This window comes from Myotis brandtii, unplaced genomic scaffold (genome assembly GCF_000412655.1).
Source record: "Myotis brandtii unplaced genomic scaffold, ASM41265v1 scaffold481, whole genome shotgun sequence".
Taxonomy (NCBI): Eukaryota; Metazoa; Chordata; class Mammalia; order Chiroptera; family Vespertilionidae; genus Myotis; species Myotis brandtii.
Genome location: NW_005368381.1, coordinates 769,380 through 790,268, shown reverse-complemented (window position 1 = coordinate 790,268; position 20,889 = coordinate 769,380). Strand labels below are relative to the sequence as shown.

Sequence of the window (20,889 nt, the reverse complement as noted above, 5' to 3'; positions counted from 1 at the left end):
GTCCCCAAAAATGTATGAATAATTATAAAGACAGTGTTAATTAAAATACATTTCATTTTTCAAAACTGAGCTATCAGCTGTTAAAAAAGTGTGTATTGCCCTAACCGGTTTGGCTTAGTGGAGAGAGCGTCAGCCTGTGGACTCAAGGGTCCCAGGTTCGATTCCGGTCAAGGGCATGTACCTTGGTTGCGGGCACATCCCCAGTAGGGGGTGTGCAGGAGGCAGCTGATCGATGTTTCTCTCTCATCGATGTTTCTAACTCTTTATCCCTCTCCCTACCTCTCTGCAAAAAATCAATAAAATATATTTTTTTTAAAAAATTGTGTATACATTTTTGGGGAACACCCTGTATATTCTTTTCAAGTGAACATGGAACACATTCCAGGACAGACCATATGTTAGGTCATAAAAATGTCTCAATACATTTAAGAAGATTTAAATCATCTCAAGCATCTTCTGTGATCACAACAGTATGAAACTAGAAATCAATTGCAAGAAGAAAACTGAAAAACACACAAAGCTAAATAACATGCTACTAAACAATGATTGGGTTAACAATGAGATCAAGGAGGAAATCAGAAAATACCTCTAGTCAAATGAAAATGAAAACACAAGAACCCCAAATCTATGGTACACAGCCAAAACAATTCTATGAGGGAAATTCACAGAAATACAGGCCTACCTCAAGAAACAAACAAAAAAATCTCAAATAAACAATCTAACCTTACACCTACCAAACCCAGAAAAAGAACAGAGGCCACAGTGGGTAACGGAAGAAAATAATAAAGATCAGAGAGGAAATAAACAAAATACAGTAAAAAAACAAAACAAAAAACAAAAATATGATCAGCAAAACCAAAAGCAGGTTCTTTGAAAAGATGGATATACCTTTAAACAGACTCATCAAAAAAAAAGAGAAGAACCAAATAAATGGGCAAGATGCACAAGGGAGATAAACTGTAAAAAAACTAGCAGCATCGATCAGACCATCAAACCTCAGAGGGAAGGTAGAGGAGGGTGGGGGTCAGGGGGAGATCAACCAAAGGACTTGTATGCAGGAATATAAGCCTAACCAATGGACACAGACAACAGGGGGGGTGAGGGGGCAATGGGGGGATAAGGACACATATACCTTAATCAATAAAGAAAAAAAAAGAAACTAGCAAAAGTGATTATATAAAAGCCAGGTGAAATGGTTACTTTTGGGAGGTTCACAGAGGGTTGTGATTGGGTGGGGCACATGGAAAGACTTCTACACTGGCTAGCAGAGTTCTAATTGTTGACCTGGGTGGTGACTGCAAGGATGTTTGCCTCGTAATAATTCACCAGTCTATATATTTGTTTTGTGTGGCTTCCTGTACCTGTGTTTTATTTTACAATAAAAAGCATGACAAGCCTGGCAGGTGTGGCTCAGCAGCTGAGAATCAACCTAGGAACCAAGAGTTCACCGGTTTGATTCCTGCTCAGGGCACATGCCTGGGTTGTGAGCTCAATCCTCAGTAGGGGGCCTACAGGAGGCAGCCAATCCATGATGTTCCTCTCTCATTGATGTTTCTATATATCAATTCCTCTCTCTTACTCTCTCTCTCTAAAAATCAATTTAAAAAAACCTTATTAAAAAAAAGTGTGACCTAGAATAAACAGTTAAAAAAAAGATTTAAAAGAGAAGTGACACTACAGAAATGCAAAGGATTATAACAATACTAGAGGCCCGGTGCACCAGTGGGGTCCCTCAGCCTGGCCTGCACCCTCTCACAATCCGGGACCCCTCGGGGGATATTGGACTGCCAGTTTCGGCCCAATTCCCACAGGCCAGGCTGAGGGAATTCGTGCACCGGGCCTCTAGTATGCATGTAAGATCTTTGGTTAATCTCTTCCCGCCCTCCGCCCTCCCTCCTCCCCCCTGAGATTCATCAGTCTATTCCATGTTTCCATGCCTGTGTGGTGAGCGTCTGCCCCCTGATGGTCAGTGCATGTCATAGCTACCGGTTGAACAGTCAGACAGTCGCTTAGGATTTTATATATATATAGATGCTAACAAACTGGATAACCTGGAAGAAATGGATATATTCCTAGAAACCTACAATCTTCCAAGTCTGAATCCAGAAGAAACAAAATCTGAGCATACCAATAACTACTAACAAAATGAAGTCAGTATCAAAACACTCCCAGCAAACAAAACCCTGGACCAAATGACTTTGGATGTAAATTTTACTAAACATTTCTTAACACCTATGCTTCTCAAACTATTACGGAGAAGGAATGGTTCTCCCCAAATTTTACAAGGCCAGCATTACTCTAATATTAAAATCAGACAAAGACACTACAAAAAAAAAAAGAAAGAAAGAAAATTATGGGCCAATATCCCTGATGAACATAGATGTAAAAATCTTTGACAGAATATTAGCAACTGAATTCAATGATCCATTAAAAAGATCAGAGTCCATAATCAAGTGGGATTTATTCCCAGTACACAAAGTTGGTTCAATACTACAAATCAATTGTGACACAACACATAAAATAATTAAAGATAAGAAATATATGATCATATCAATATATACAAGGTGGGAACAGAGTGAACATTCCTCAACATAACAAAGGCCATATATGACAAAGCCACAGATAACATCATACTCAATGGTAAAAAGCTGAAAGCTTTTTCTTTAAGATCAAGAACAAGACAAGGATGCCCAGTTTCACCACTTTTATTCAATACTACAGGCCCAGTGCATGAAATTCGTGCACTGGTGGGGGGGGGTGGGCAGGTCCCTCAGCCCGGCCTGCACCCTCTTGCAGTCCAGGAGTCCTCTGCGGATGTCTGACTGCCATGGAGGCAGGAGAGGCTCCCACCACTGCTGCTGCGCTCACCAGCCATGAGCCTGGCTTCTGGCTGAGAGGCGCTCCCCCTGTGGGAGCGCAATGACCACCAGGGGACAGCTCCTGCATTGAGCATCTGCTCCCTGGTGGTCAGTGCACGACATAGCAACTGGTCATTCCACCATTTGGTTGATTTGCATATTAGCCTTTTATTATATAGGATAGTATTGGAAGACCTAGCCATAGCAATGAGAAAAGAAAAAAATAAAGGCATCCGAATTGCAAAGGAAGAAGTAAAACTGTCATTATTTTCAGATGAGATGATCCTATATAGAGAGATCCCTAAAGAGTCCCCCAAAAACTATTGGAATTGATGAATGAATTCAGTAAAATAGCAGGATACAAAATTAATATTCAGAAATCAGTTGCATTTTCATGCACCAATAATAAACTATCAGAAGGAGAAATTAAGAAGATAATCCCATTTACAATTGCATAAAAAATACCTAGGAATAAATTTTTTTGTTGTTGTATTTTTTGTTTTGTTTTTTTGTTAAACCTCACCCAATGATATGTTTTTCCATTGATTTTTAGAGAGAGTGGAAGGGAGAGGGAGAGACAGAGAGAAACATCGATGTGAGAGAGACACACTGATTGGTTGTCCCCCACATTCACCCCAACGAGGGCCAGGGAACCTGCAACCAAGGTACATGCCCTTGACTGGAATCGAACCCGGGACCCTTCAGTCTGCAAGCAGACGCTCTACCCACTGAGCCAAACTGGGTAGGGCTTGTATTTTTTTATTTATCTTTTTTGCTGTTATATTTTTAAAATTTATCTTTATCTTTAATTTATATTTATTACAGATGTCCCATTTTTTCCTCATTGACCCCTTTCACCCTGCACCTGGATCCCCACAACCACAGGCCTTCACCACACTATTGTCTGTGTCCATGGGTTATGCACATCTATAATAATAAAAGCGTAATATGCTAATTAGGCCAGATGACCTTCCGGAGCAAGCCAGGGCTGCAAGGGAAACCCAGGTCCCGGGTGCCAGAGGGAAGCTGGTACCAGCAGCCAGGGGAAGGAAGGCCTATTCTTGCACGAATTTCGTGCATCGGGCCTCTAGTAGACATGTAAGTTCTTTGGTTAATCTCTCTCCACTCACCCACCCAACCCAACCTTCCCTCTGAGATTCATCAGTCTGTTCCATGCTTCTATGTCTCTGGATCTATTTTGTTCATCAGTTTATTTTATTCATTGGTTCCACATATGAGTGAGATCATGTGATATTTGTCTTTCTCTGACTGGCTTATTTCACTTAGCACAGCGGTTCTCAACCTGTGGGTCACGACCCCTTTGGCAGTCGACCGACCCTTTCACAGGGGTCGCCTAAGACCATCCTGCATATCAGATATTTACATTATGATTCATAACAGTAGCAACATTACAGTTATGAAGTAAAAACGAAAATAATTTTATGGTTGGGTCACAACATGAGGAACTGTATTTAAAGGGCCAGAAGGTTGAGAACCACTGACTTAGCATAATACTCTCCAGGTCCCTCCATGCTGTCTCAAAGGGTAAGAGATCCTTCTTTTTCACAGCCTAGGAATAAATTTAACCTAGGAGGTAAAGAACCTATCCTTGGGCCCTAGCCAATTTGGCTCAGTGGATGCATCAGCCACCAGGACACTGAAAAATCTCGGGTTCAATTCGGGCAAAGGGCACGTACCTTGGCTGCAGGTTCGATGCCCAGCCCTGGTTAGGGTGCATGTGGGAGGCAACGAATCCAATGTGTCTCTCTCACATCGATGTTTCTCTCTCTGTCTCTTCCCCCTCCCTTTCACTCTCTAAAAATCAATGGAAAAATGATATTCTCGGGTGAGAATTAACAACAACAAAAAAGAACCAATACTTGGAAAACTATGTCATTGAAGAAAGGTACTGAAGACGACAAATAAATTGAAGCATATACCATGCTCATGGGTAGGAACATTTAACATTATTAAAATGTCCATACTTCCCAAAGCATCCTACAGAGCCTAAGCAATACTTACAGGGTAAAGAAAGTTTCTTTAAAAATGGTGTGGGGAGCACTGCACAGATACATGCAAAAAAAATGAAACTAGATCACTTTCTATACAAGATACAATAAACTCAAAATGGATTAAAGACTTAAATGTAAGTCCCGAAACAATAAAACTCCTAGAGGAACACACATGCGGTCAACCCCATGACACTGCTTGTAGCAATGTTTTTGAATTTGTCTCCTTGGGCATAAGAAACAAAGGGAAAAAAATAAACAAATGGGACCACATCAAATTAAAAGGTTTTTGCATTGAGAAGGAAACCATCAACAAAAATGCAACCTACTAAATGAGAGATATTTACCAATGATACATCCAATAAGAAGTTAATATCTAGCCCTAGCAGATTTGGCTCAGTAGATAGAGCATCAGCCTGTGGACTGAAGGGTCCCGGGTTCGAGTCCGATCAAGGGCACGTGCCCAGGTTGCGGGCTCGATCCCCAATATGGGACATGCAGGAGGCAGCCAATCAGTGATTCTCTCTCATCATTGATGTTTCTATCTCTCTTTCCCTCTCCCTTCCTCTCTGAAATCAATAAAAAATATACATTTTTTTTAAAAAGAAGTTAATATCTAAAATACGTAAGGAACTCATACAACTTAACACCAAGAAAACAAGAAATCCAATTGAAAATTGGGCAAAGGACCTAAACAGATATTTCTCCAAAGAGAACATACAGATGGCCAACAAAACATAAAAAGATGCTCAACATCACTAATCATTGGGGAAATGCAAATTAAAACCACAATGAGATATCACCTTATACCTGTCAGAATGGCTATGTCAATAAACCAACTAACAAGTGTTGGCAAGGATGTGGAGAAATGGAAACCTTCATGCACTGTGGTGGGATTACAAATTGGTGCGCAGTCATTATAAAAAATAGTATGGAGGGTCCTTAAAAATTTTTTAATAGAATTACCATATAACTCAGCAATTCCACTTCTGGGTATTTATCAGAAGAAATCCAAAACACTAACTTGAAAATATATATGTACCCCTATGTTCACTGCAGCACTATATACAATAGCCAAGATATGGAAGCAGCTTAAGTGTCCATCAATAGATGATTAGAAAAAGATACCATACATATATAAAATGGAATTACTCAGCCATTAAAAAGGAATGAAATCTTACCATTTGTGACAACATTGCTAGACTTAGAGAGTATTATGCTAAGTAAAATAAGTCAGAGAAAGAAGTATCATATGACTTCACTTATATGTGGAATCTAAAGAACAAAATAAATGAAAACAGAAACAAACTCACAGATACAAAGAACAAGCTGATGGTCACCAGATAGGAGGGGGTTGGGAGAACGGGTGAAAAAATTGTGAAAGGGGTTAAGTAGTACAAATTGCCAGTTACAAAAATAGCCATGTGGGTGTAAATCACAGCACAGGAATATAGTCAATAGATGAGTACTCAACTTATTGGGGCAATCACTTTGTAAGGTATATAAACGTCTAATTACTATGTTTCACACCTGAAATAATATAATATTGCATGCCAACTGTAACTGGAAATAAATTTTTTTTAAAAAAGCAGAAATGAGCACAGCCACTCATGAATGAAGGTGGGAGGCAGTCTCAGCAAGATGACCTGTATACCAAATCTTTCCCAGTCTCTACATATTAATAACGAATCTACACAAACTCACATTTGCCCACATTTGCAAAGTAGAAGGGTCAATTTTATACAACTGATTGAAGTTACAATAGACAATGGCATCTTCTGGTAAACCATATTGAGAACGTGTAGTTACAATAATGGTACGGGGAACCTCCTCTCCAGTGGCAGCCTTATTGTTGATCTAGAACAAGAAAAAGAATACAATGATTATACTTAAAGTCAACATAGTCCGATATTTTTTCAATCAGTGAAGAATTAATGTGCAAAATGGTATAGCCGTCAAGAGTCACGTCACTGACCTATAAAATATTCATGACATATTAAGTTAAAAAAAAAAGTTATAACATTATCTTAATTTGGGGGGGGGGGGGGGGGGGGGGTGATGCACTATAAAAGCTTTTCACTCTGTACAAAAAGTTACTTTCAAAGCCCTATTAATCCAACAGCCATGTTTGGCTTACTCTTTTCTTCATGAATGAAATGTCCTTTTCTAAATGAAACACACCCTTTAAGGCTAAACTTAAATTATTCCTCCAAACATTCTTTACTAAGACTGCCTCTCCCCACATTGATCCATTACTGAGTACCCATATACCCAATTATAATCTTATCTTGTAATTCCCACATGTGAGTACTGCCTTACATTGTTATGTAACTTATTCCTGTGTGTAAGGCCATTTCATACATATGGGCATTGTGTTCTACACTCAAAATTCTGTCACTGTACATTTCAACTACACTTTAGTGTGGTGATTGCAAGGAGGGTGGAGATGGAAGAGGGATTAGAAGGGATAAATGGTGATGGGAAAAAATGAAACACACACAAAAAAAGAAAAACAAAAAAAACAAAAACACCTATACTTTAAGTCAAACATGTCTGCTCTAGTGTTTCCAATACCAGGTAATCAGAGGGAAAAAGAACACAACACTGTCTTTTTAGCCCAATAGACACAGTGAGCGATTATTATTAATTCCTTTACCTCCTATTAAGGAGTTGGCCTGTGAGCAAAGAGTTCATTTTGAGCACCGATGGTATAAAATGATGTACAAGTAAAAATTTTAACTCCTAAGAGGTCAGAGATCTTTGCCTTATGATCTTGTGACCGAGCTACATATTCACTTATTCAAGTATGCATTATATATTTATTGAGCACACATTACATTATTGTTGCTAAGACACAAGTATTCAATTCAGTGGAGAATACAAAACCAGGGAATTATGTGTCACACTGGATATAAAGATATATCCAAATATTACAGAGGTTACAATATACAATGGGATCAGGGAAATACAAATTAAAACTGCAATGAGAGATCACCTCACACCTGCCAGAATGGCTATTATCAATAAATCAATAAACAAGTGTTGGTGAAGATGTAGAGAAAAGGGAACGCACAGGCACTGTTGGTGGAATTGTAAATTTGTGTACCCACTGTGGAAAACAGTTTGGAGGCTCCTCAAAAAATTAAAAATAGAACTACCATATGACCCAGCAATCCCTCTCCTGGATATTTATCCAAAGAAATCTGAGGATAAAGACAGGAACAGATTCTTGGAAGAGCTCTTTGAACTGAAAGTCTTAAAGATGAGTAAGAATTAACTAGGGAAAGGATAATTTAGTTACAGAACCAAGTTCATCATTGTTAAGAATAAAGCCACAGAAGGAAATAACAAGATATGAACACAATAGACCCTCACTAGTATAACCTACTGGCTGAATCCAGGTGATTTTAAAATCAAACAAACCTATTTAAGATGCCAATTTCCACTGAATTCATTTCCTCATCTATAAAACAGGGATAATTATGCTTACCTGCTAGAGTTATTATGAGATTTCAATGAGGTGAATGTATACCTGGTGGTACATATTATGCTCTATTATTCTCTTCTCACCTGGGTAGTTGCCAGTCCGTTGCTAATACTGAATCCATTAATTGTTATCTGAATTTGTCCTCTGTTAATCATTTCAATAACTGCTTCTGCAATAGTATTCATAGGAATAACTGGCATATTAAGAGCTGTATTACTGCTGTCTGCATTATCTCCTGCATCAGGACATTTCATCTTTAAAAAAAAATGGCACAAAATGTATCATTAGGGAAAAGATCCCAAATGCAGATAACTTTATTTCAATGACAATATTGACCAGGTCCTGACCTTGACAATTTTCACATCCGGTAAACTATCAAGAAATGCTTTCAGGTCGATGCCATTCAGAACAATCCGATTGTCATAAATGTGCCCATTGGACTTAAAATCGATGACTGCCTTTTTCTAATCAGAAGAAAAAAGTTTCAGACATGTCATTTAGGATGCATAGGGACACTAGCAAGAAAATAAATGACTACAGTTCTTTGCAATTCCCCATAGCACTGTTTTTCTACCTACCTTCAGATGAGGAAACATATTAGCATGATCACCAATAAAGAAAGTATGTGGCATATAAGCCAGTTTTTCAGAATACTGTTCAGCAACTTCAGCTGGTGAAGTTTCCTGATCAGTGATGATATAATCCATGAAAAGCGCCCCACTAGTCCCAGGGTATCCGAGCCACATTGCCTAAGGGGGAAAAAAATAGACTAAGAACCTTCTTCCAAAGGGTCCAAAATTAAGTAAGAAAACAAACAAACAGGGAGGATTGACTCAGCCAAAAGCAATCAAATAGTATTTTAGACTAACATAAGTGCTAAAATGTTTTTCCAATTTACAAGACAAAAGAACTATTTATACCCAACTATGAAATGCATGTCTCTGTATCCATGTACTGTGGGCATTGTGTTCTACACTCAAAATTCGCTGTCCCTGTGCCTTTCAAGAACTATACTTTTTTCCCTTAAGTCAGGTATGTCTGCTCTATTGTTTCCAATGTCAGGTAGCCAGAGGGGAAAAAAGCACATTACTGTCTTTTTAGTCCAATAAACATTGTGAGCAATTATTAATTCCTTTACCTGAATAGGAGCTGGCCGGAGAGCAAAGAGTTCATTTCGAGCACCCTTGGTATAACCATTCATATTTACAAGGATGTGTATACCATCCTGATGGATGCGATCAGCTGCTTTTCCATTGCATGGAATCTATGGAATAAAAAAATAAGAACTCATTAGGTATAATCTCAGACTAATTCAATTAGTTTTATTGGCATTAAACAGAATTCAGATTCCTAGATGCAAAAGTAAGAACACAAATTATATTAATGCAGGTAAAAATATGGTTAAGTGCCATTAAAATGGGCCCAAAGCATTATAGAAACAGAATATATTTAACTCTTGCACAATACAGGTTTGAACAGTGCAGTTTTTTTTTTTCAATAAATATACTGCAAAAATTGTTGGAGATCTGTGACAGTTTGAAAATACTCACAGATGAATTACATAGCCTAGAACTATTGAAAAAAAAAACACAAAAAAGTTATACTGTGAATGCATAAAACATATGCAGATACTAACTATTCTATTTCATCATTTACTACCATAAAAATGTACAAAAATCTATTATAAAAGTTAAAATTGATCAAAATTTTATTACTTACAGACCATATATGACTATTTGCAGTTGACAGAAATGTAAATAAACAAAGATGTGGTATTACATCATAACTGCATAAAATTAACTGTGGTACATACTGTACTACTGTAATAATTTCCTAGCCCCCTCCTGTTGCTACTGCAGTGAGCTCAACTGCTTTATCTGCTTTAAACGCCATGTGATGCTGCTAATCTCTGTGCAAGCAGTTCATCTCTCCAGTAAATAGCGTATGGACTGTGATCTCTCTCAGTTCTCCCATACTTTTCATGGTGTTTAGTGAAACGCCATAAACTTTGAGTAACACATGGGACCCACAGAAAGTGCCACTAGTGATACTGAAAGTGCTCCAAGAAGCAAAGAAAAGTCATGACACTACAAGAAAAAGTTGAATTGCTTGGTATATTCCACCATATTTGAGGTTTACTGCAGTAGGTTCAAGATAAATGAATCCAGTGTAAGTACCATTATAAAAAAAAAGAAAAGGAAATTCAAGAAGCATCTCTGAAGCTATAAAAGCAGAATCAAAAAAAACCTTGCACTTTTGTGAAGTATCTTTCTATCTTGTACTGAAAATGCAACTTTGATGTGGGTGCCAAACTGCTGTAAGAAAGGCATACTTATAGACTTATATGACTCGAGAAAAAGCAGTCACTGTATGACAACCTCAAGCAAAAGGAAGGTGAAGGGTCTAAAGCTGAAGAAAGTAATGCTAACAAAGGATGGTTTGATAATTTTAGAAAGAGGTTTCGCTTAAAAATATCAAAACAGCCCGGCCGGTGTGGCTCAGTGATTGAGCGTCAACCTATGAACCAGGAGGTCACAGTTCAATTTCCAGTCAGGGCACATGCCTGGGTTGAGGGCTCGATCCCCAGTGTGGGGTGTGCAGGAGGCAGCTGATCAATGGTTCTTTCTCATTATTGATATTTCTATCTCTCTCTCCCTCTCCTTTCCTCTCTGAAATCAATAAAAATATTTTAAAAATTGTCAAAACAATGGAAGAAATAGCTTCTGTCAACCAAGAGGCAGCAGGTAAGTTCCCAGATGCCATTAAGATCATTGAGGAAAAAAGATCGCTGCCTGAACAGATTTATAATGCAGATGAAGATACCCTATTTTGGGGGGAGGGGGGGTGCCACAAAAGACATTTATTAGTAAGGAAGAGAAGCGAGCACCAGAATTTAAAAAGCAGGAAGGGATAGGCTAACTGTTTTGTGCAAATGCAGTTTTGTGTATGGTCAGGAATGCCCTTATCTACAAAGCTGCTACCCTCCCACCCATCCCCACCCCTTTACCCCCAACCCTGAAGGGAAAAGATAAACACCAGCTATCAGTCTTTTGGTTTTACAAGAAGACCTGAACTATGAGAATCCTAAGTACCTTGCCAGTATAGGACTCCCTTTTAGGTTCTTTTGATATGGACAATGCCCCTGACCACCCAGAACCCCATAAATTCAACACCAAAGGCATCAAAATGGACTACTTGCCCCCAAACACAATGTCTCTAAGTCAGCTTCTAAATAAGGGAGTCATAAAGACCTTTAAGGCTCATTAAACATGGTACTCTATGGAAAAATTTGTCAACTCTATGGAAGAGACCCCCAATTGAGAGAACATTGTGAATGTCTGGAAGGATTACATCAGGGGTCCTCAAACTGTCCCTCAGACCGTTGGAGGGCCGGACTATAGTTTAAAAAAAAACTATGAACAAATTCCTATGCACACTGCACATATCTTATTTTGAAGTAAAAAAACAAAACGGGAACAAATACAATATTTGTATTTGCATGTGGCCCGAGGGCCGTAGTTTGAGGACCCCTGGATTACATCATTGAAGATGCCATTGTCACAGAAAAAGCCATAAAAGCCATCAAGCCTGAAACAATAAATTCCTGCTGGAGAAAACTGTGTCCAGATGTTGTGCATGATTTCACAGGATTCATGACAGAGCCAATCAAGGAAATCATGAAAGACTGTGAATATGGCAAAAAAATGGGGGTAGGGGGCTGAAAGATTTCAAGATATGGATATTAGAGAAATTAAACAGCTAATAGGCACCAAACCAGAAGAATTAACAAAAGATGACCTGATAGAGATGAGTGCTTCCGAACCAGTGCCAGAAAACAAATTGACATCAGGCAATCTGGGTTCTAATTATTCAAGACTGCTTTTGACTTCTTTTACAACATGATCCCTTTTATGATACAGGGACTAAAACTAAAGCAAACAGTGGAAGGGTTGGGTACCATGTAAAACATTTTTAGCGAAATGAAAAAGCAAAACTGCAGACAGAAATTACAAATGTATTTCTGAAAAATTACAAGTATGCCTGCCTCTCCTACCACCCCTTCTACCTCTACCACTGGAGACAGCGAAACCAACCCATCCCGTTCCTCCTCCACCAGTGCCTACTCAATGTGAATATGAGGATGAAGGCCTTTATGGTTCCACTTCTACTTAATGAATAGTAAATTATCTTGCTGTACAGTTAATAATGGCAAGAACTGCATGAGATATTTTTGTGTCATTATTGCCTACATATTCATCAACATAGAATATGGTGTGCAAGATTTGTATGGAATTGGATAGTCTATCCATAAATAAGCATAAGGTGAGTGATATTTAGTATTAAATTGAGAATGTATTTGTTTACTTACTGCTTTATAACTTTGCTTTCAAAGAATTACATTACCATATGCCTATCAGCCTATAATTAAGGTAAGTGGTTTTTTAATAATGTAACAATGTTTCCAATACTGATTTGAATATGACTGTAATACTGCATGCCACAAAAATTTTATAACTATTCATTTATGAGTATATAGGCTAAGCTACCATGAAGCAATCGTATTGATTACACTAGGCCAGTGGTCGGCAAACTGTGGCTCACGAGCCACATGCGGCTCTTTGGCCCCTTGAGTGTGGCTCTTCCACAAAATACCACGTGCGGGCACACATGTACAGTGCGATTGAAACTTCGTGGCCCATGCGCAGAAGTCGGTATTTTGTGGAAGAGACACACTCAAGGGGCCAGAGAGCCGCATGTGGCTCGTGAGCCACAGTTTGCCAACCACTGGTATAGGGTACACATAAGGGTGAATGGTGGGTGAAAAGTATTGGCAAACCAAGTTGTGAAGGCCACACTGAAGAGTTTAGACTTCAGTCAATAAGCAGTGAGTCTCTTTAGACCTCAAAGGTGGAGGGCAGTATGATTCTCAGTCACAGAGTCCAACTCTTCATCAAGATATACTGTAAAAACAACAGCTATCTTGCAAAAGATGTTGGTAAATATTAAGTATTAAATGACAAGTCTCACAACCCTCCTGCTAAGACTTCAAAGACTCATATTCAAATTACTACATATACTATATATTGGGTATCACTATTAGTCACCAAAGTGGTCAATAAAGTCTATAAAAAATAACTCTTGTCTACACCCTTAGTAAATTAATTCCCCCACAGGCTTCAATCTTTTTTTGTTGTTGTTAATCCTCACCTGAGGATGAGGATGTTTTTTCCATTGATTTTAGAGAGGAGAAGGGCGGGGGAAGTGGAAGGGAGAAAAAGAGAAGAAACAACAATGTGAGAGTTGCTTCCCATATGATTCTGACCTTGGGGGGCCCAGAAGTCTAACCTGCAACCCAGGTACTTGCCCTTATCTGGGAATTGAACCTGTGATCCTTTGGTGTGAGGGCCGACGCTCTAACCACTAAGCACACTGGCCAAGGCCAAAGGAACCATTTTTAAAATGATCTATTTATTCTTCTTCCAAGTCACCATTTTGTTCAATTCATTCAATTAATATTAAGTATCTACTGTCCAAGTGCTGACTGAATCCCCAGAAAAGTTTTATGTCCAAGCACAAACATGCTACATTTCCAGTTCATTTGCAACCTCAGCAAAATCCATGCTGATTATAAGGAAATAAGATTAAGGAAATAAGATCAAAGCAATTGCCCATAGGTAGTAGCTGAGGTTAAATACTTGTCATGAAAAATACAAGCTATATGAGAATAGTTTTATTCACTATTTGCTCAAGACAAAAAGAAGTGTAAGCATTTCACCTACCTGAGAAAGGTCAATGAAATGATTGGCTTCTGCCATCACCTTCACTCGGAAGTTTGTGCCATCATCAGGGCTCAGGGCATAACAGAATACCTGAAAGACAGCACCACAGCATATTTAATAACTTTGTCTCCAATCTTTCCAAAACACACTGGGCTTAACATCTAATGGTAACAATAAAGCCACCACTGTGGGGTTTGTTTGGTTTATTTTACCAACAAACTAGAGGCCCAGTGCACGGATTCGGCACTGGTGGGGGTATGGCATGCGGGGGTCGGCCCACTGTGGGAGCGCCACTCAGCTCATCTCAGTCATCTGAGCGGCTGTGGACTCGCCCTCTAAGTGGCTGCTCCCACTGTGGGAGCGCCGCTCATCCTGGTCAGCCGAGCGGCTGATCCTGCTGTGAAAGCACACTGACCACTAGGGGGTAGCTCCTGCATTGAGCACCTGCCCCCTGGTGGTCAGTGCATGTCATAGCGACTGGTCGACCAGTAGCTCTGGTCGTTCCGTCGTTTGGGCGCTGGACTTTTATATATATAGATAGTGACTCTAGGGAAACACTAATCTTACCTCAAATTTATCAGGATTGTGCATGCCTGGAATCGACTGCATAAGGTGAGAAGTAGGATGATTCCCAAAGTCAGAACTCACATATCCTACACGCAGTCGACCATCACTGAGCTTCAAATCCTTTGGATGTTCATATGGTGGTTTATGAAGGACATTAATCTACCAATGGAATCCAATACTTGTTAGAAATTTTCATCTAGAAAAAATGATTTAAAAACACACCACCAAATCTGCACCTCACTCCTGTTAGGAATGGTTTACACACAGTACTTCATTTAATTCATATAGCCAGTTCAATGCAACCTTAGTAGTTTATATAATATGCTTCATACTTTCACCTGTTCCCTCAGAAACAGCCTGAGCAAATCTAAAATTTGTAGGAAGGAGGCAGTATAGACAGAGCATGACAAACCCTGCATTTTAGAAAATTGTGTAGGGAAGCATTTTAAAAAACAAATAGAATTATATTTTGCAGTGCAATATATTCTGCCAAGCAAATTCTCACCTTTGATCAAGTATGTAGTGTTCTAATTCTCAAAAGTGAGTATAAAATATCAACATTTTATTAAACATTATGGCTTTTCCTTTTATTACTGAAATATCTGGGTGACATTTAATAAATTTATATAGGTTTCAGGTGTACAATTCTATAATACATCAAGTTTATATTGTATTGTGTATTCACCACCCAAAGTAAAGTCTCCTTCTGTCACCCATCCCCCCCAATCTCCACCCCCTCTGACACCTGTCAGTCTGTTCTCTGTATCTATGAGCCTGTTTCTATTTTGCTTGTTTATTTTGTTCATTGGATAGACTTCGAGAATATCATGCTAAGTGAAATAAACCAGTCAGAAAATGACAAATACCATGTGATTTCACTTATATGTGGAATCTAATGAACATTACGGTTTTCAAATTAAAGGAAAACACCAACAATTTATTGTAAGTATTTCATTTAAGAATTCCACCTTGTGGGATGGGCTGGGTTCTAACTGAAACAGGACACAATAGAAGGGGCTTCTGGGGTGGCTGACAAAGTTTCATTTCTCAACTTGGGTAGTGTTCACCTTATGGTAACTCACCAAGCAACACGTGTGATTGATGTAGTTTCTGTATGTATTTTACAACAAAAAAATTAAAACAAAAGAGGCGCACCTTATCCAAGCAGAGGTTCCCATGCCTCTCAGCAATGGCCTTCCTAAAGCCATGAGAAAGAGGATATAGCATACTATGATGAGGATGTACAGAAGGCAACCTATTCTTCTCTAACTGGTCAGCCACAATGCTGACCAACTTCTTCATTCGCTCATCGTAGTCTGTCCAATCACAGACAATCTAGAGGAGGCAAAAAAAATAAGTTATACAGAAAACCCTTTCCCAAGATTTAACATTTTATATGTCTTTGGCCTAATGTCAAATAACCTTTTAAAAAAACACTGTCTCCAGGCAGGCTTTGATTAATATGGTACATAACAATACAAAAGTGATTACAACATGGAAAGCCAATTATTGGCTTGTTATTCTTTACCTGCAGGCAATGAGCCAAGTTGCAATAAGCATCAGGAAAATCAGGTTTAAGTTTCAGAGCAGTGCGGTAAGAAGCTATAGCTTCTGGAATATTTCCCGAATCCTGGAAATAAATAGTTAAATGGCTAAATTTTGTCCTAAAATCAAACATTACATGCTAAGATGTACATATTACAATAAACAGGAGTACCTTGTGAATGGAAGCCAGATTGCTGTGGGCATCTGCAAATGCAGGGTTAATCTGAATGGCACGGGTGTAACACTGCAAGGCTCCCTGGACATCCTGCATCTCCTTTAGGGTGTTTCCCATGTTAGAGTAGGCATCGGCAAAGGTAGGACTGATTCTAAAGAAGAGAACACAGGTTTTATCAGGTACAAACACCTTTAACCCCCTGTAATGTGAATTTAATCTGTTATCATTTTAGCACATGCCAAATGCCAAATATTTAAGTTTAAAAGAAAGAAAAATAAAGGCTGTAAGCATCTTACCGAATAGCCTCCTTATAATGCATCAGAGCTTCCTGCAGTTTTCCCTGCTGCTGCAGTACACTTGCTAAATTTGAATGGGCAGCAGCAAACTCTGGGAAGACCTATAAAGAGTCAAGAAAATTGAGTTTCAAAAAACCTGCTAAAACAACAGTGATGACTTACCACAGGAACTTTGTTCAAGTCTATATCCCTGCACTTCTCTCCAGCTTCTCCAAGCCTAGTCATACTCCAAAGCCAAGTAGCTCAAATTCTACCTCTTCCTTTATTTTATACCTCTCCTTGTTTCAAAACATAATGAGATAGACCTTTCTTCATCTTAGTTTATGATGATCACTCCAGCATCTCTCTCCTCTAAAATCTCTCAGCTCCAGCCGAAGCCGGTTTGGCTCAGTGGATGGAGCGTCGGCCTGCGGACTGAAGGGTCCCAGGTTCGATTCCGGTCAAGGGCATGTACCTGGGTTGCAGGCACATCCCCAGTGGGAGATGTGCAGGAGGCAGCTGATCGATGTTTCTCTCTCATCGATGTTTCTAACTCTCTATCTCTCTCCCTTCCTCTCTGTAAAAAATCAATAAAATATATTTAAAAAAATAAAATAAAAATAAAATAAAATCTCTCAGCTCCAAACTCTTACCACACCTACTAATCACCATTACAGCCATCAGGCACTGAAATTATGTACTTAAGTGGCAACATCCCTTGTAATGTAGCTTACTCTTCTATTTTTCTATGCAGATCTCATCTACCCATAAAAGAAACTCAATGTAGGGAATTTTTAAATGTCACACAGGACCTCACTCATACCTTAGGTTTTCAATTACTGGTTCAATGAATGATTCAACCACTATTTTTACAAAAGAGGTGGTTAACATGGCAAACTTAACAGCCCTCCTTCTACTATCACATTGACAAAATACCCAGCCACACCATCCTCAACATACTTCTAATGCTTTACGATACAAGCGAACTGCCTCTTCGATATTTCCCTGTTCTCGTTTGATATTGGCTAAGTTATTCAGTGAGTCTGCATGGGTGGGACACAGCCGGAGAGCTGTATTATAACAATCTTCTGCTTCAGCAACCTAGAAAACAAAGCAAACTATTCAAAACCCATACAGAGGAATCATAGAACTACCAATGATATTATTCTAATAATTGCTTGGTTAAGCCTAATGGCTGGTAAGATTCCAGAAAATATTTTTGTTCTTCTTCCTCTCAACCAAAACTCTGAAGGAAAACAATTTATCACCACAATACTTAATACAATATGTACAAAAAAGACTTTTTTAATCATCCCACATAACAAAGAAATAGACTGAATAAAAATCCTTACACTGCCCTTCTCTTTGAGAGCATTGGCTAGGTTGCAGTAAGCATCAGGGAAATGTGGTTGCAGTTCAATAGCTCGCCTGTAGGTGTCTATTGCCAGATCTATTAGGCCTTGCTCATAGTATACACAAGCCAGGTTGCCGTGCACCACTGCATGATTTGGACTCAAGCTTAGAGCACGAAGGTAAGCTGCCACAGCTCTGTAAATAAAAACACACACACACAAAATGCGACTAACTTTTAATGGATGCTTTGTTACAATTAATTCATGCTATACTATACATAAGTATATCAATTAATTGTAATTAGTTACAATTAATTCATGCTATACTATAGTTAACCTCAAATCAAAATTGCACCTTTATAAAATATATTTCTACACGGAAAAGTTTTCTATTCCCACCTAAGAAATAGACTTTCCTTTGACAACAACCAAAAAAAGTCAGGATTTACTTAGCTTTCTGAATCAGATCAAAGGACTAAGTTAGTCTGAAAGATAACCATTTCAATATTTTTACAATAAATAAAATTTCAACTGAACTCCAAAGTGAGGATAAAGGCTTTGTGGAAAGCCAACAATGAAGTCAGGCAACAATACCTATAAATGAAAGGTAACCAGCAGACCTGATCAGGGAAAAGCAGCATACTAGAAAAGGAAAATGTATTTCAATAGACCCCTGTCATAATTTCAGTCTAAGCTCTCAAGAAAATTATCAAATAGAACATACTCTCACCTGTCAAAAATCCGTGCCTCTTTCAAGACATTTCCTAAATTGATATAAGCATCCAGAAAATTGGGATCGAGGGTGACAGCCTGAAAGTTACAAGACAGTAGTTACTTAGAGCAAGTTAGGATTTCAGATTCACTTCCCAATTAAGAATTTTTATTGAGAACATTTGAGACCTCTAATTATATTTTCTAGTGCATTAAATCTTATTTATTTTTAAAACCCAATTATTTTAGTGCCTACTCATTATTCCCTATTCACAAATCTCAATGTTATCAAATAACTTCTCATGTAATATAAAAAAATGTATATCCTGAAGGGAAGTTTTTTCAATTGGGACTACTCCAATTTCATTTTTCTGAATACTTCTAATGGTTGGCCCTATTTTATTAATGATTAATCAGCCTAAATCTTCTAAAAATATAATGACAGGAAGAAGCAGCGAACTCTAACTGAAAAAGAACATATGTATCTCAGTAACTGCAATTATATACGCAGTAAGACCTTAGCAAGCTATGTAATTAGAGTTGTATACTCAATAAGATACATTACTTAAAGAAGAAACTAACCATTAAATGGTCTCATCCAGATAGTTCTGAAGTTGTCTTAAAATATGCCAGATATATCTAGAGCAGTGATTCTCAACCTGGGCAGTATAATAAGAATTCACCTAAAATGTGTCTGGTTCATCACAGGCCTGTTAAATCAGACCCTCTGAAGACAGGGCCAGGACATCCATATAAAAGATATGTCCTGGCATCCATATCTTTTATATGGATGTCCTGGTGTGCAACCAAGGTAGGCAATCACTGAGCAAGAGAGGTGTAATAACTGCAAACCTTAACTGAAACAGTGAAAAGGTAAAGGTAGTAAGTAACTGTGAATACACTGAAGATTCATAAAGAACACTTCCTTTTCACTTAGATGGCAACTATATAGTAAAGTGATGCACTTAACTTAGATTGTCTCTAGTGATAGATGTCCACCCCCAGAACTCTTAACTTTTTACTATGAAAAATTTCAAACATATACAAAAGCAGAGGAATATAACAAACTTCCAGGTCTCCATTATCCAGCTTCAACAATTAATCATGTCCAATCTTCTTTTTAAATTGATTTTAGAGGGGGGGGGAGAGAGAGAAACATCGATTTGCTGTTCCACCTATTTATGCATTCATTGGTTGCTTCTTGTATGTACCCTGACTGGGGATCAAACCCACAACCTTGGTGTATTAGGACGATGCTCTAACAACTGAGCTATCTAGCCATGGCTAATCATGTTCAATCTTATTTAGTCTAAATTCCAACCTACCTCCCACTCTTCCCAGATCACTTTGAAGGTAACCCCAGACATATCAGTCCATCTGAAAATATTCCAAAATGTACCTCAGGGACTAAATGGAATACTTTTTCCTCCCAACATAACTGTAATACCAATATCACACCTACAAAACTGACAGTAATTCCTTAATATCAAGTATCAATTCATTGGCACAATTCCGTATCAGTTTTGATTCAGGATCCAAATAAAACCCATCTAATTTGTCAACATGACTTTGTCAGGTTCTTTTAATCTTTTAAATTAAAGGTTTAATTTAACTATCCATTTTTACTCCTGTAATTGGTTCAAGAAATCAGATCACTGTCCTATACAGCTTCTCATGGATTGGATTTTGCTGATTGCACCCCTACAATGTCCTTTAACATGTTTCTCTGTCCCATGTATTTCCTATAAATTGGTAGTTAAAACTACAAGTTTAATCAGATTTGGGTTCTTTCCTCGTTTTGCAAGGCTACTTCCCTAGTGCAATTATTTACTTCCATCACAAGGTACACAATCTCTAATTGTTTGTCTCTTTTATGCCACTGATAAATTCCTAAATCTATTAATGGTGATACTCTATCATTCCTTCTTCACTAATTAGCTGGAATATTTCTATAAAGAGAAACTTTCCCATGTCAACTACTGGGTTACCCTGAGGTCCAGTTCACACAATGGAAGAAGGACATGTTTTATTCTTCCCTTTTCAACCAGTTTTCGAAATGAGTTGCTCCTTATCTTCCAAAGGTGATCAATGAATTTCTTTTGAGAATTATGAATTCATGGATTTAAACAT

At 38.3% G+C, this 20,889-nt stretch overlaps 1 protein-coding gene across 2 annotated transcripts in view; it reads right to left on the bottom strand.

Moving 5' to 3' along the window:
* Window positions 1-20,889, bottom strand: part of OGT (O-linked N-acetylglucosamine (GlcNAc) transferase) — a 48,613-nt gene that overhangs the window by 12,043 nt on the left and 15,681 nt on the right. For both annotated transcript variants that reach the window (XM_005876204.2, XM_005876205.2), the window contains exons 6-19: window positions 18,779-18,858; window positions 18,049-18,244; window positions 17,657-17,797; window positions 16,718-16,818; window positions 16,419-16,572; window positions 16,230-16,331; window positions 15,857-16,036; window positions 14,702-14,860; window positions 14,135-14,224; window positions 9,493-9,618; window positions 8,933-9,103; window positions 8,702-8,818; window positions 8,438-8,608; window positions 6,572-6,724 (exon numbers count right to left, since the gene is read on the bottom strand). In XM_005876204.2, coding sequence (XP_005876266.1) covers window positions 6,572-6,724; window positions 8,438-8,608; window positions 8,702-8,818; window positions 8,933-9,103; window positions 9,493-9,618; window positions 14,135-14,224; window positions 14,702-14,860; window positions 15,857-16,036; window positions 16,230-16,331; window positions 16,419-16,572; window positions 16,718-16,818; window positions 17,657-17,797; window positions 18,049-18,244; window positions 18,779-18,858 — 1,941 coding nt within the window. The remainder of the gene's footprint in view (window positions 1-6,571; window positions 6,725-8,437; window positions 8,609-8,701; window positions 8,819-8,932; window positions 9,104-9,492; window positions 9,619-14,134; window positions 14,225-14,701; window positions 14,861-15,856; window positions 16,037-16,229; window positions 16,332-16,418; window positions 16,573-16,717; window positions 16,819-17,656; window positions 17,798-18,048; window positions 18,245-18,778; window positions 18,859-20,889) is intronic.